The following is a 16,369-nucleotide window of genomic DNA, read 5'->3' as shown; positions in this document are numbered from 1 at the left end:
GCAAGTCCCTGCGACATACTAGCGTCATGTCCAGGGGATGTACATCAAGCTTTCTCACACTACATGGACAGGAGATAGACTCCTGCCACATGTGCACATGGGCCTTATGGCTCAACAAGGCTTACTTACATATATCTCTTTGACAGTATAGATTATTAAATATGTCAGTCATTTATTTGTATGTTTAAGTCATTTTTCATATCTGCCCTGTGCAATTTTTGTTTGAGAAGCCTAAAATAAATGTTATTTATTGTATGATCCCATGTTAAATGCTAAAAACACAATTAATTGCGAAGTAATGAGTTGTGATCGTGTCACCCCTACTGACTAATCCATATTACAATAAAACTACAATAAAAGACTAAAACTAATTAAAAAAAACTAGCTACACTAAAACTACACCGAAAACCAAAAAACTGATGAAAATTGCAAAACTATAGAAAGGTATTTGAGGGGTGGAAAGTGGAAACCTCATATGTTCAAAACTGTTTCAGGATTTAAATTCAAAGTAGCAAATGACACCAAATCGAGCTCAAATTCAGCTACCTTTGATGCTTCTGTGTGACTCCGTAGTATGATCAAGTAGGGCATTGATTTTAGAAAACTAAAAAACAATGAAACAAAAAACAATAATAAAAGAAGAAAGAAAACAGTGAAAAAGTCGCTTAATTACCCCCAACCAAGGTGTCTTGGATTCTTCTGCATACCAGAACAGGCTCTGTGCTTAACTGTAGTTCCCTTTTCGCAGATCAAGAGCAGAACATGGGGATGCCCCCTTCTCGGTTCTGGACATGGATTAACGCACACACGCACGCAGGCACGCACGCATGCACGCATGCACGCATGCACGCACACACACACACACACAAACTTTGAAAATCTTTCATTTTTCCATTCTTAAGTTTCACAGCCAGTGCTGTGAAGATGTCTGTTTTTTCTCCCCTTGTAATATTTATATCACCACCATTGAGTGTTTCTGTTCATTTGTATTTATCGCGGAGAAAAGGGACAGTCTGCCGCTATCTTTTAATTGAAATAGATGGGAGGCACAGGGTCTTTCTTTTCCTCAGCTGGGCCGTCGAAATGTAATTGAATTTGGGGACGGTAACTCATGTTTCTCTGGTGTCTCTCGGGTCAGAAGAACTCACTAAAATGTTCCCCGGCTGTTGAAAGGATATACATTGCAGCACAGGTGGTACTGTGCCTGCACTGCAACCAGTGTACATTTGGTCAACTAGAAACTATGACGATATTTTTTCACTGACGGAAACTCAATAAAAACAAAATAAGCCAACTATGGTGACCAAAACTGAGACAATTTATTTTTATGTCACTTTTGTCACTTTGGGGGAAATAAAAACACTGGATATCTATCATGAACCACAAAAATGGGTCCATTGCCCACAATAGTAGCCTGGTAAACCATCCTCCTCACTGGCAGGTGAGTCAGCAGGATACAACAGCAGTGACAACACACAAGCCCATGCGGGGAGGAATTAATTGGCATTATTGACCGACTAAATTGGGGAGAAAAGGGTCAAAAAAATAAAATAAAATATAAGGGGAACAAAATTAATCAATTGGGAGGGCGAAAAAGGAGAAGGAAATAATTGGCTACTCTAAATTCAAAAAGAAGTGTTAGGAGGTCCAGTGTTCCTGGTCATGGTTCTGAACACCAAACTTCACTGGACGCCTGAGAACCGCTGGCAATTTGGTGCCGCTCCTTGATTGGTCAGACCCGAAGAACTGATAAACTCCTGTACAACTTGTGTTGCTATGGTGGGTGTTTGACAGTCAATTCATTCTAACAAAGAGTTTAACAAACACAGGCTTCACTGCATGGGGAGGAGAGCTCTGGTATACCAACAGCTGCCATGGTGTTTTTAAAAGACCCATTATAGCAAGGATTTGTTGCCTTCAAAATCCACCTGTCCCATCACGTCCGCCCTGCCCTACACTACTGCTGCTACTTCTGGGGTGGCATGTGACGCACGACTTATACTGTGTGCGCACGCACAAGCACACACTATGATTATGCAAGAGGCAAAGCAGTACACACACTTAATGTGATTACGCAAGAGGCAAAGCAGTGCAAAGTGGGACGCTTTCACTCGAATCCCCCCAAAATGGGAAGGTTCACAGCAGTGATGTCACATGGCCCCTCCCACGTGGCCATAGATGACAAGAAGAGTGACATCACCAGAGGACAGATGCCATCAAAGCGGAGTCCAGATGTTTGTCAGTGTGAGCAGTGCTGCTTTACAGCCCTCATAAACAATGGCAGTGAAAATCACTGAATTAAAGCCTGGCTCTCCAGCGAGCCAGGCAGTCAGTAAAAGAAAAACAAAAAACACAAACATTGTAAAAGCAAGAGGGAAAACTAAAACAAAATGCGGAGAACTTAGCGGAGCGAGAGAGACAACATTAAAGGAGTAATTGATTCCGTCTGTCCGAGCTGGGCATCATGGTCAATAAAGCCTGGACTTGGCCTTAACTCACTTAGGCCCGAGGACGCATCTGTGTCACCTTATAGCTTTCAACCACTTTAAACATTATTTTATACTTTAACTATTGAAAAATAGCAGATCTACAGGCTGCTATTTTAGAAAAATAGTGAAGTCTTGGCGGAAGTCTTTGAACATATATTCTTTCACAGCAAACGTTTTAAACTCATATCAACATATTTTGAGATGGGGTCGGCGGTCAAATTCCATATAATCCTGGGGCTCCTTGACATTAAATAGTTTGAGAACCACAGACATAAGAAACATAGGGTTTTTCAGAAAACTTGATCATGATTTAGAAAACCTTTGTAGAATCTGGTCTCAGGTCTCAACGGGTTAATGGCGTTGCGGCGGCGATGCGACAGAGGGGCGGGTAACTTTAGCTCCGTCTCTGTGGCAACAACGACCACATTAAGAGGACCGAGAAAAGAGGCGAGGTCAAGCCAACCAGATGCTGCGTCTATATATTCTTCTTTACGCCGCGTGACAGAGAATACATTTCTTTAACAATGGCAATTAGTCCATGGTTGGTGGCTTTTAGACCGTGTTGAGTGTAACCACGGAAACAAACACACACACAGCAAATATACCGCTTTACTGTCGGTTTCTCCATCTGGTAGAACAACAGGCACATACTCTCTCTCTATTTCACCACACACACACACACACACACACACACACACACACACACACACACACACACACACACACACACACACACACACACACACACACACACACACACACACACACACACACACACACACACACACACACACACACACACACACACACACACACACACACACACACTAGTGTGTGTGTGTGTGTCATTGTAGTGGTCAATTTGTATTGGGTGTGGGGAGGGGTGCGGGGCAGGGGTCGCAAGACATGGGGGGAAAAGCATTTCCGGGGGTCCCCATCCAAAAACTTTGAGAATCCCTGCCCTAGGGTGCCTTGACACAAGTCCAGGTGTGCCTCAGAATACTTTATCATTGTCACTCCAGTTTTAAGGGGCCATGCCCTCAAGGGCCTATGGTCCCTTATTGTATTTGTCCGTTTTTTGCCAGTGAAGCCTGGCCTATTTTCTCTCGGGTTGGCATTGAGTCATGATTGGCTGCCCCGAGTCTGAACCCATACTCTGAAACCAGGCATGCAAACAGGCCCAGGGTGAAAAAGGTGACGGTGTGCAGGGCCCGACAATTAGGGGTACCAAACCCACTTGGGGGGGGGGGGGGGGGGGGAGACTATAGGGTTATACTACACTTAAGAGTCATCAGTACAAATATATTACTCTCAGTATTGAGAAAGATATTCAAATTAATTCCCTGATGAGATCATTGAATAAAATGACAGAACGTTCGCTCTGAAAGAATATATATTCAAAGATTTGCGCCACATTTTCACGATTTTTCAAAAATAGCAGACCTACAAGCTCGTAGCGCGGCACCAAGTGCCGCGCTACGAGCTTGCTGCTATTTTTCAATAGCTAAATACTATACTTTCTATCACGATCACGGATCCCGACAACACTGTTGACCTCAACAAGGTGAAAGCAAAGCTCAAATCAAATGAATATAAGAAGGATTAAAGCAACCATGATGACAACTCTCCTGTGTATCCCATTCCCCACACAGGGATAAAGAAGAGAGCAAAGTAGGAGCTGTTTATAAGTCCATTGAGTGTCGCGCCTTGTTAATATTCCATTCAGCCAAGACCGGTACATGCATCTGCTTCTGCTAAAACTCTGATGATTGTGTGTAAAAAACAAATGATCCGTTTGGTTAATTTTAAATGCACGCACGCTGAGGAGACGAGGAGAGACGAGACTTTCTCTCTCTCTGTCTGTCTGCAGTGTCTGTGTCTCTCTCGCGCTTTAATCATAAAATGGTAATTGGTCAATACGTTATATTATTTCTATATAATGCACATTTATGTCTGCCTGGCTGGGTCGGGTCTCTCGGAATGTCGGAAATAATCGGACTCGGACGAAATTGTCACAGATCCATTCGGGTTTGGTTTAACTATTTGAAAATATTTTCGGAACGGGTCGGAATCGGTAGCATGTCGGCAACATGATTCACTTCGGATTTCGGAACCATTTTTTTGGACCTGTGAAGAGCTCTAGTGTACAGTAGTAGATTTTTGTCCTAACACAAACATTAAATGCCATTGACAATGAATGGATAATTAATGTCATATATAGGCTATTTTTGTCCTACACAGATTAAATTCCCCTTGACAATGAATGGATGATGTATGATGATAGGAGCGCCACTCACTTCACACGGGTGTGATTTTCTTTTTAAACAGGTCAGCAAGCAACAGGTCCAACACTCCCATCTCAAAGTCCCTTACACTCTTCACATCATGTAAAATAGAAATGATAAAAAAATGAAATGTGTTTTCGGACAGTTTGCAGTCAACAGGGACAGTTTACTTTATTCTTTTAAGCCTTAGTCAATTTAAGGCCTGTAATGAATAGAGTAACATCCCCTCTATTCAGCAGTTGAGCTGCATGTTTTCTTTTTTAATATATCTATTTTGTTTTTAAATGTATGTAGGCCTACACGTTTTCTTGTATCAAGTGACACACACACACACACACACACACACACACACACACACACACACACACACACACACACACACACACACACACACACACACACACACACACACACACACACACACACACACACACACACACACACACACACACACACACACACACACACACACACACACACACAGAGAGAGAGTGTTGGTGGAGAAAGAGGGATAAAAGGAAATTAAGCACAATTGCACGAACGCACACAAATCAATTCTACAAATGCAAAACACCAACATAAAGGAGGCTACTCACGTTTGGGCAGACAGACAGAAGCTTCCCAGATGATTGCTTATTTAAACTTTGCTCACAAAGGCCTTTCAGATTGAAGAGGTGCGGTAGCTTAACACACCCAAACACAAACTAATAATGAAGCCATCTTCTTCACGCATCAAGGCCCAAATTGCCACGACAATCATCGCAATCATTTGAATTAATTGCAAGGAGGAAAGTGTAATTTGTATGTACTTATTTCCTAACAGCAGCAGTTGATAACTAGACAATACACAGGAAGCAGTAAATATATAAGAGATATAACAGTGAACCAAGCAGGGTTGGGATAAAGTCAATAAGACAAACCATTTCTGAAAACTTTGCATTTATTATGCTCTTGAGCAGTGGTGTCCGGCCCAGGGGGGGACCCAGCAAAATGTGTTAACCCATTTTGACCTGAGATCAGATTCTAAAAATGTCTTCTACATCCTGACAGTTTTCTGAAAAAGCTATGTTTCTATGTCAGTCGTTCTTCGATTTTTCAAAAATAGCAGACCTACAAGCTCGTAGCGCGCCACTCGGTGGCGCGCTATGAGCTTGTAGATCTGCTATTTTTCAATAGCTAAAGCATGACATGATGCTAACACCAAAAGGGGTTCCCGCCCAAAATGGGGTTACAGTATCATAATCATTTTAACCATTCTATTCATATTGTATACGTTGGCTAACAACACAAACAATTTACAGATATACAAGCTCCTGCTATTTTTTAAATGATGAATTATTATTAATATTATTTTTCATTAGTGTTGATTATTACCGTACATACTTGCAGTATGCTTGGCACAGACCTGTATATGTAGCCTACATTATAGTGTTTATTTATACCGTACAGAGTACAGACCTGAATGTATAGAGTGTATTTATACAGTACAGACCTGAATGTATAGCGTGTATTTATACAGTACAGACCTGAATGTATAGCGTGTATTTATACAGTACAGACCTGACTGTATAGCGTGTATTTATACAGTACAGACCTGACTGTATAGCGTGTATTTATACAGTACAGACCTGACTGTATAGCGTGTATTTATACAGTACAGACCTGACTGCAGTGACTAATCAAAGTTGCTCATTCATCAGACACTTGGAACTCCCCCAAGAGCCATTAAAGAGGGAAAGCAAAAGTGTTTATTGGACATTATGGAGCACATGCACCTGCTTCTATGGTGTGGAGAGGGAGAGGAGAGGGAGAGGGAGAGGGAGAGGGGAGGGAGAGGAGAGGAGAGGAGAGGAGAGGAGAGGGAGAGGCAGAGGGAGAGGGAGAGGAGAGGGAGAGGGAGAGGGGAAGATGCTTCTATGGTGTGGAGAGGGAGAGGGAGAGGGAGAGGGAGAGGGAGAGGGAGAGGGGAAGATGCTTCTATGGTGTGGAGAGGGAGAGGAGAGGGAGAGGGAGAGGGAGAGGGAGAGGGAGAGGGAGAGGGAGAGGGAGAGGGGAAGATGCTTCTATGGTGTGGAGAGGGAGAGGAGAGGGAGAGGGAGAGGGAGAGGGGAAGATGCTTCTATGGTGTGGAGAGGGAGAGGAGAGGGAGAGGGAGAGGAAGAGGGAGAGGAGAGGAAGAGGGAGAGGAAGAGGGGAAGATGCTTCTATGGTGTGGTGTGGAGAGGGAGAGGGAGAGGAGAGGAGAGGAGAGGGAGAGGAGAGGAGAGGAGAGGGAGAGGGGAAGATGCCTTCTCAGATGGAGGGTTGATTCCTCATCAGGCCTGCCTAATGGATCGCCCACTCAGCGCCCAGGAAATTACCTCAAGACGTCGTGCTCCCCTGCTAAGGCATGATTAATTGATCCAGCGAAGAAAGAGGAGTGTGTGTGTGTGTGTGTGTGTGTGTGTGTGTGTGTGTGTGTGTGTGCTGATGTGTTTTGGAAGAAGGTGGAGATTGGAAACTGGGGGGGGGGGGGGGGGGGGTATTGGGACTGACTGACCTTTTTGACTATTAATGAGAGCAGAAAGTGGCTCACATTTGGAAATGTCTTTTTCTAATTGAAATCCTGAAAGGCGGCGAGGAACCACAGTGAACACTGTGATGAGCCAACATGGTGATCGACCATAGTGTTGTTCCATCTCAGAGTTACAGCTCTGTCCATCTGGAACTCCCTCAAGGAACCCTGAGAGTCCCCAAGGACCCCACTTTGAGAACCACCGTCCTCCATTATGTTTAAAACACACACATCATCAAGCACAGGGCTACTCAATTCAAGTTGGCTCAGGGGCCACTCAGAATGATAAAAATGACACTCAGTATTATTTTGAAGGTGAATAAATAAGTGAGTGATTGCTGACATTAAACATCACGTTCTCTTGGAACAAACAATATAATACCTACAATCTTGTTCAAAACAATGAAACCGATTATATTTGTATTGGTATGACAATGACGGGCCTCAGATACATTAAGCAGGGGCTGCATGCAGCCAATGGGCTGCGGGTTGAGTAACACTGATCTAGGACACAATCGTATCCGTCGATACGCAAGTTGTGAGAGTATCAGTATTGAGAAGGGATAAAAACGGTTTGATGAACCATAGTGAATAAGAATATGATGGACTGTGGTGCAAAATGTGTGTGTGTGTGTGTGTGTGTGTGTGTGTGTGTGTGTGTGTCTCACCAGTCTTGCAGTTCTTGCTGTGCCTTAGCTCTCTGCTCCTCCATGCCTTGAGACAATTCATCAGTGATCCTCTTCCTCAAGGTCTCTCTATCAACTAGAGAGAGACAGAGAGAGAGAGAGAGAGAGAGATTGTGGTTCAAAAGCACTTTATTAAAATCCACTGCAAACAATTCACACAGTATGCTCAATTTACACAGGACTCAATTTACTAGAAAAGCGTATGGATAATCAAAGCCATATGACCGTCACCATACCATGAGACTACCTAAATCAATACATGTTTGTTATCGAGGGGCGCTAGCCCCTCCTATGCCCATCTTTGTGTGTACCCCATAGCGATGATTTGATTGGCTGAGCACCCCATAGTGATTTGATTGGCTGAGCAAAGTACATATTGAGGATAACATGTGAGGGCAGAAAAGTGAGGACGCAAACTATGATTGGCAGGAATGAGATGATGTATGTCATCTCATTCACTTCACACGGGTGGGTTTTTTTTTTTTTTACAAGACAAACTACACTACAAATATACACAAGGTTTAGAATGCAACCTGCAGGCTGTCATGAATATCTACGGTACATAGTGCCTCACCTACTCTACACACCATACCTGTACAACGTTGAACCCACCAAAGTACCCCACCAGAGTAAACAGATTCAACTTATACACGTATGCTAAGCTACAGTGATGGGACACTGAAAACTGCAGAATTCCAACCAGATCAAAGAGAGACGCACTATTTCGTGTATTTGTGTGTGTGTGTGTGTGTGTGTGTGTGTGTGTGTGTGTGTGTGTGTGTGTGTGTACATGATAGTGCAGACACTGCATATACAGTACACAAGGGTGGTACACACATTATAATATAATTGCTAAAGGAAAAAGAAAAAGAGGAACATTTACACAGTTAGAGTCCTCAGTGATTTCGTTATTAAAGTAGAGGGAGTCTGCCAGGCTTTTATCTCTCATACAGGGTGCTTCGCTGTGAGCTATAAAATGTAATGGAGTGTTTGTGGAGATTGTGTGTTCAGACCGCGCGCACGACCACGCGCATGTGTGTGTGTGCGTGTGTGTGTGTCTGCGCGTGCTCGCTGTGAGTGTAGTGAGGTGGGACAGGGCGTCTTGTAGCCTGCGGGCTGCGATGGATGTCTTCTGAAGCAAGAGATGGAAAGCAGAGGGGAGTGTCTGGGAGTCCTACTACAACCGACACACATCAGCAATGACCTGCCCTATTAATGCAGTGTCCAAACACGCACACACACACACACACGCACGCACACACACACACGCACGTGCACGTACACAGACGCACGTGCACGTACACAGACGCACAACACAGAAAACCGCACTATGAAACCGCAGTAGACTCTCGTCTCCCTCATCCTCCTCTATCTCCATGTCGCTGGTGTGTCATACATGTCCGCCCGCATGTCTCCTCCGGCCTATCTTGGCAGGTAATTAAGCATGAAAGTAAAGAAGGCAAGCAGGCAGGCAGGCATGCGACGGGGAGGAGGGGGGGAGGGGTGGGGTGTTACTCCAAAACGTGCTCTGAAGACAGAAGTGCTGCCATGCAGCGCTGTGCTGCACCACTGCGGTAGTGGGGAGGAGAGGCAGCCCCCACCACCACTGCAAACACATATATATACACACACACACCGGTATACATATACACTGCATGGAAGGGACAAACCCTATTGTCATAATATTATAGAGTACTGACTCCTACTACCTTTGGGTCACTATTATTTTGTATTGGATTTTCCTTATAGGGGGAAGCTTAAGATCGCGTCGTAAGAACTGTGTTCCAAAAATGAACAAACCATTTTGTTCAGGTATTTTGTCAGGTATGTGACTCTGTGTCGTTTATGATATTGAGTAACACTTGAATGTCTGTGTTTGGAGAAAGACCAAAAACAAATGTCTTACCCACTTACTTTGGATAAATTAGTATTTTTTCACTGTCAGTTGATGCTTCATATCCATAATTTGAGTAAAATCGCCAGGGTGATTTGTTTAGTCCTACAACAAAGTTCTTAGATGATAAGATTTCCCCATGGGAATTCTAATACAAAAAACCTGCTGTGACCCAGGGGGATATAGCATCCTCTAGCGGCAGTTATGTCAGACTTTGGTGCTCCATTATTATTACCTGGTAAACCTCCATTGCACTGACAGGCCGGGCGAGGGGGATAAGGGGGATATGTGCACACGCACGCACACGCACACACGCAAACACGCACACACGTAAGAGTGTGTGCACGGGGACGGGACGGGCGCCGATTGAGCGCACAGAAAATCCAATTTAAAACTAAATTAACTAATCTATAAAGATATAAAACGAACAAGGGCATTCCTTTACTCTCAGCTTGGGACTTGACTCGACACCAGGCCAGAAATCCAACAACGTTCAGTGGTCTTGTGACTTGGTTCAATTGTCATTTTACGGCGCACTGCTGCTGATGGGGGTCATTTCAATTTGGGGTTTCACATCTGCCCCCCCCCCCCCCCCCTCCATAAAGCACTCGTCTTTTGTCATGAAACCTTTTTAAAGCTCCCAATCGAGCCTTTGGTATCCATTAACAAATCATTATTTTATTCATTTTGGATCGTGGAGCCAGGTTACATAATACTGACTGGCAACTTTACAAGTGGATGGAGAGTTGCAGACACTCTGTCTCCATGTAATCATGATGGGGGAGGCGACTCTAAACATCTGTGTTAAGTGGGAGTTTGTCATAAATCACATTCATTTGATTCCACAGCAACTGAATTAACACACTGTTTCTTACTGGCATCTCACACACAGTGTTGCCAGATTTTGTGAGGGAAATAAGCAACCAGGTCTATGAAAACAAGCCCAAAAGAAAAATCTTGAAATAAAAAGAAAGCTAAACATTTTGAATATTCCTCAAAACAGCTCAAATCTGGTAAAGGGGGCGTCATTCGAAACTCTATACAGCTTGTGCAAGGATGATGTGACTGGATGATGTGATTGGCCAGTACACTTGTGCAAGGACGCGCTGTGATTGGCCAGTAGCCACTTTGAGTGGCAGTCGGGTCAAACGCTCTCGCTAGAACATGATTTACTATTCTCTGCCCACAACACGGCCCTGAGTCGGCCCTTTGCATCGTTCGACACGGCAACTCGCTCACTTTAGCTCGCTCGGTGGTGTCTCACGTGACTCAAGTTCGCTTGAGACGGCGGCCCTCCATCGCGGTCAGAAACTATACTTTATCGACCAAAAATCAGTCTGCAGTTGTTGTAGGCTAGGGGAAAGGCACTTCCACATTGGCCACAGAAGCGGGGCGTGGTTATAAGCACAAGCCGTATAGAGTTTAGAATGTTCCGTACCTGGGTACCTGGCACAAAATATTTTCAGATGTGGGGGTCTGCGGTCTAATACATATTCATTCGGGGTTCCTTGACATGAAAATGTTTGAGAACAACTGGTTCAAACGACATTAGGAAAGGAAACAAGCCCAAATGAGCAACTACACTTTAGAAACAAGCCCCAAAAAAGCGCAACCACCAATGTTTACAAGTCGCTTATAATAAGCGACATGGCAACACTGATCACACAGAGTCAACAAACAAAACCCTGAGAGCATTTCTGTGACTTGATCTTGTATCAAACTGTTGGGGGTATTCCTCCGCCTCCGTTGGCCCCGTGGAGAGACTGGGCGATAAACATCCACTCCTAATGGAGAGACAGGAGGAGAGATGGAGGGATGAGAGGCACGGAGAGAGAGAAAGAGATTCTCTGTTCCCAACAGACAGGCAGGCAGGGGGTTCACCCAGTTTACACCTCAAAGCCGGCCTTGAATAGGGCACACTTCACTTCACCGTTTGTGTCCGCACGTGTGTGTGTGTGTGTGTGTGTGTGTGTGTGTGTGTGTGTCAATTACTATACTTGTGAGGGCCAAACGTCCCGACACGTATCGTAGAATTTGTGAGATGGACAACGCAAGGAGGAAAATATTAGATCAATCCATATGTTGATCTAACCTCATCAAACCCTGTACACTTAAGACATGCTCCATATATGGCCACACCTCATCAAATGCTGTACACTCAAGACACTGCACCCGCTGCCACCCTTAGATCTCCATATATAGAGCTGCCCTGTTCTGACATTGCATATGTTGATCTGACCTCATCAAACCCTGTACACTCAAGACACGCTCCCATATATGGCCAGTACAGAATTCATTCCATATGTTGATCTGACCCCCCCATGCCAAAGCACCATCACTCACCCAGCAGTCTGCCATCACCCCCTTCAGGGCAAGGTTGCTTCTCGCCCGTCTAACTGGTATATATATTTCTTAAAGCGAACATTTTAACTTAAGCTTTGCTTCGAGGGGGGGGGGGGGGGTCCCTGGAACGACAAATTTAGAGATAGAAGGTCCGCAGCCAAATACATACCACCACCGATAGCCAGTAGGTACATAGGTTTTTGAGAAAACTGTTAGGATTTAGAAGAATCGGCCTTTGTAGAATCGGCCTCATGCAGGTCTTAATGGGTTAACACTAACAGGCTAGCCGACTCGACCGGAAATCAACCGATAATTCCCAGTAGGTTACTTATTACGCCGATCTTATCTAGCCGATCGGCTCGTCTGGAGCCTGCTGGCTGCGATTGGTGTTGATGACACGTTAACCGGTCTTATCGGTCTATTCAGGTCTACTGAGCCTACTGAAAATGACAAGCCTCCTCATACCCTCCCCTAAACTTAACCGCAAGCATGTCGCAGCGCGGTCCTAATATTAACGCATGTTCGCCAACCTTAATCCTGTCGTTTTGGTCTACTGCCTACTAAAAACGACAAGCCTCCTCATACCCTCCCCTAAACTTAACCGCAAGCATGTCGCAGCGCGGTCCTAATATTAACGCATGTTCGCCAACCTTAATCCTGTCGTTTTGGTCTACTGCCTACTAAAAACGACAAGCCTCCTCATACCCTCCCCTAAACTTAACCGCAAGCATGTCGCAGCGCGGTCCTAATATTGACGCATGTTCGCCAACCTTAATCCTGTCGTTTTTTCTTTTTCTCAGTCGGCAGGCATGCCCATACTCGTCCGAAAAAGTCGTGCTGATCCTAACTGATAACTGCGGTCTTGTCCATTGATACCAGTCGAAACGGGTGAACAGGCACCATGATGTGATACTTAACATAAAAAGACACATTTCATGCATCACGCCTAAACATTTCTGAGTGAACGAGCACTTTGGGGAGGGTTTCAGCTCGTTACCATTCATTACGGAAACGTGTTGCCGCAGCACTGATCAAACTGAAGGAACTCGTGAGGTAAGATGAGTTCAAAACGTTACGCCATAAAATTGAATTAAAGATACAACTCCACAGGTGCATTCCAACTGGCCCCAACTGAAGGCCCAATCAGTGGCTGCAATCAGTCGAAATCCACTGAACAGGTCTGCAGTGTTTTTTTCCTTATGTGAGAGAGAAAGATGAAGCAGGGACCCCCTACGACTGCTGCTCGGAGTCCTAGAGCTCTCTCCTATTCTAAATCCTTTAGACACGTTATTGACCTCATACCAACCTTGAAATGTACCTTAGTTACGACACCAATAATGGTGGTCCCTAATTGGCTGTTGGAGAGCGCACGCGCACGAGGACCAATGAAGGTAGGTTGAAAAGTAGTCCTTTTCAGCCCTGTATACTGTACATTTCGGCCATTTGAAAATAGCCGATCTCCAAGCTCACAATGCGACACATTAGAATAGATAGACAGAGTTTACAGAGCGAAAACATTCAATGACATCACAACGTGGAAGCAAAGCGTTGCCAGGCGACGGAGACGCCAAGAACCGGTAAATATAAGACTGGTGATTCTGGATTAATAATAACCATATTAAGCAAAACATTTGAGTACTTTTTTCCACCACTGCTGAAAATACACCAGTGGTTGAAAGAAAGGGTAGAGGGTTACAAAGGGCCTCGATCGGCAGCAGAGAGACAGACAGTGGAGCAGAGCGACGCTAGCTGTGACTGACTGACTGACGGCTGACAGCCTTTTGCTGTGTGTCATAACCTCCAGGAGACGGACAGCTGTCAGTCGGCATGCTGTCAGAACAGGAGCCAATGCTCATCTTAGTTGGGCAGTATAGTCACAACTCAGGAGGAGGGTAGAACTCATCTCTCCATTGATCTCAGCACATGAGAGAGAGAGAGAGAGAGAGAGAGAGAGAGCGAGAGAGAGCGAGCGAGAGAGACATGAAGCGTGTCATTCTGTGCTATGTTAGCATCAGGCTAGCGGCCGTGTGTCATCCTATCCTATATTCAAATTGGCTTAAGGGAGGACCGGCCGATTTACGCTTTCCTTTGACTTCACATACGGAATCAACTCAAATCCAAAGCGGTTGGAGCTAGATGTGACAACCAGCTATAAGCAGTTACAGTATCGCTCGGGGCGCCGTTGGGATTGAGATAATAGGTCTACTGGATGTTTACTTTTAGCCAAAAGTGAGAGAAAAATAGTAGTATATGGCATTGGATTAAAAATATTTTGGGGGGTCCCGACACCCACTCTACAATCTATTGATTTATAAATACCAAATTGTCAAATATTGTAAGAAAGAGGAAAATAATCTAATATTGTAATAGCCAAACTACAAGCTCTCAAACACCTTGCAGTGAGCTGTGAGCTTGTAGATTTCACTTGACTGCATCTGTGGAACGGATTCAAATTACAATGTAATCCCTACAATTTCATGTGAATGGTCAGTTCAAATAAAATGTGATTATGGGGGTCGCAGTACTGAAAAGTTTGGAAACCTTAGGTCGATTCCGGAAAGTACTAAATACTGTGCACTAGAGGGGGATTTAAGGGTACAGATTAGGGGGGGGGAAAAGAGAAGTGCAAAAGGTCATTCTTAGATCAATTCCAAGAAAGTCGAAGTCGCGGACTCGCGGCCTCTTCTCACTGCCCTGTTGAGATTGCAAAAAGCTTCTTATTTCGGGACTGGTGGGGTGAGAGAGAGAGAGAGAGCACTTGCCTTCAAACATTTCTGACAAGTGTCATGGTTTTACTATGAGCCAATGTTCTAAAACACAATGCTGGAATGGTCTAAACCTTTAAGACCTAAGGCCCGATTCTACAAATACCTTCTAAAATTAGTTCTCACACTTTGAAGATCATTCAAAAATGTTCAAAAATAGCAGATCAGATGTACAAGCTCGCGCACTGCTATTTTTGAATAACCAACATATAAATGGATAAAGCGGTAAACATTTTCGTGATGCTACGGTAACTCATTTTGCTTGTATATCTGCCATGTTTGAATAGCCAAAATAATAATAAAATAATGGTACAAGTGGTTCAAATCTAAAATGACACGGATGCAATCCCGGTTGTAATGGGTTAACGGGCTAAAGATACCTTTTGACGGACAGTAGAAGAGGTTCATGTCTGCTTTCTCCCACAGAAAGTCTGTAACCAGACAGTCTGACATCCACGGTATAACATCACATCGTTGTAATGAGGAAGTCTTATAGGTGGAGGATTTCTCTCTCCTATACGAGTCCCTCTGGCATTGAGAATGAATCATTCTATTGTAATATGTGAGAAGTTATTGCACTCCATTGAAAAGACTTGATCTCTGTTCAAGGCTTATTGCAGAACTGTCACATTTTTGGTACTTTTCACTGCGACAGGTAGAGACAAATAGTGAGAAATGTATCCGTACTCCTAAAAACGTACAGTGTTTCATTCAAAGTAGGGAGGGATGCAATACATCAACATTTCTTCTGATCGAATATATACTCCAGTCACTCTGGGTGTACTTCCTTTTAGAGTTGTTCTGATAACAGTATCGGGAAAGCTGCTGATATACTGTCAAAAATATACTCGCCGAATCTGCGAGTATGTCAGTCTGTGCCAATCCGATTTATCACATGACGATATGTCATTTACAGTCAGTGCAACATCAACTGAAAATACAAAATCATCTTACTGTAATATTTACGCTATTATTTTACCGACTTGTAGCTGCAATTATTAATGGTATTTGCATGTATTCCTAGATTAGTGGTTCTCAAACTTGTTTTAATTTCAAGGAACCCATAACTATATATGTGGACATATATACCATACTGTATATATGTCAACATATATATATGCAGGCGGCATAGGATATATGTTGCATGTAAACAATTATACACACATTTCCTTTCGGTGTAGGGCGGTGCGTCAGCTAGGTCAGGAGGTAACTGGGGGTGCACGGCCTGACAGGTTTGGGAACCGCTGCGCCTAGTTATTGGCAGTTGAATGTAAGCTTGTTTTCACCAAAACGCAGTCTAGCAACAGATGTATAGAGTATATACATGTTTTCTTTTAAATAAATCCTTTAACC

General features: G+C 44.0%; 1 protein-coding gene across 9 annotated transcripts in view; it reads right to left on the bottom strand.

The window, feature by feature from the left end:
• Positions 1–16,369, bottom strand: part of chchd3a (coiled-coil-helix-coiled-coil-helix domain containing 3a) — a 137,394-nt gene that overhangs the window by 106,844 nt on the left and 14,181 nt on the right. For all 9 annotated transcript variants that reach the window (XR_013788958.1, XM_079493990.1, XM_079493991.1 and 6 more), the window contains one exon: positions 7,997–8,090. Coding sequence is in view for 8 of the 9 variants with exons in the window: in XM_079493990.1 (XP_079350116.1) it covers positions 7,997–8,090 (94 nt within the window). In the remaining variant the exon portion in view is untranslated. The remainder of the gene's footprint in view (positions 1–7,996; positions 8,091–16,369) is intronic.

The sequence above is a fragment of the Electrona antarctica genome, assembly GCF_951216825.1.
Source record: "Electrona antarctica genome assembly, chromosome: 23".
Taxonomy (NCBI): Eukaryota; Metazoa; Chordata; class Actinopteri; order Myctophiformes; family Myctophidae; genus Electrona; species Electrona antarctica.
Note: the sequence above shows the minus strand (reverse complement) of the source record. Positions and strands in the feature narration are given on the sequence as shown.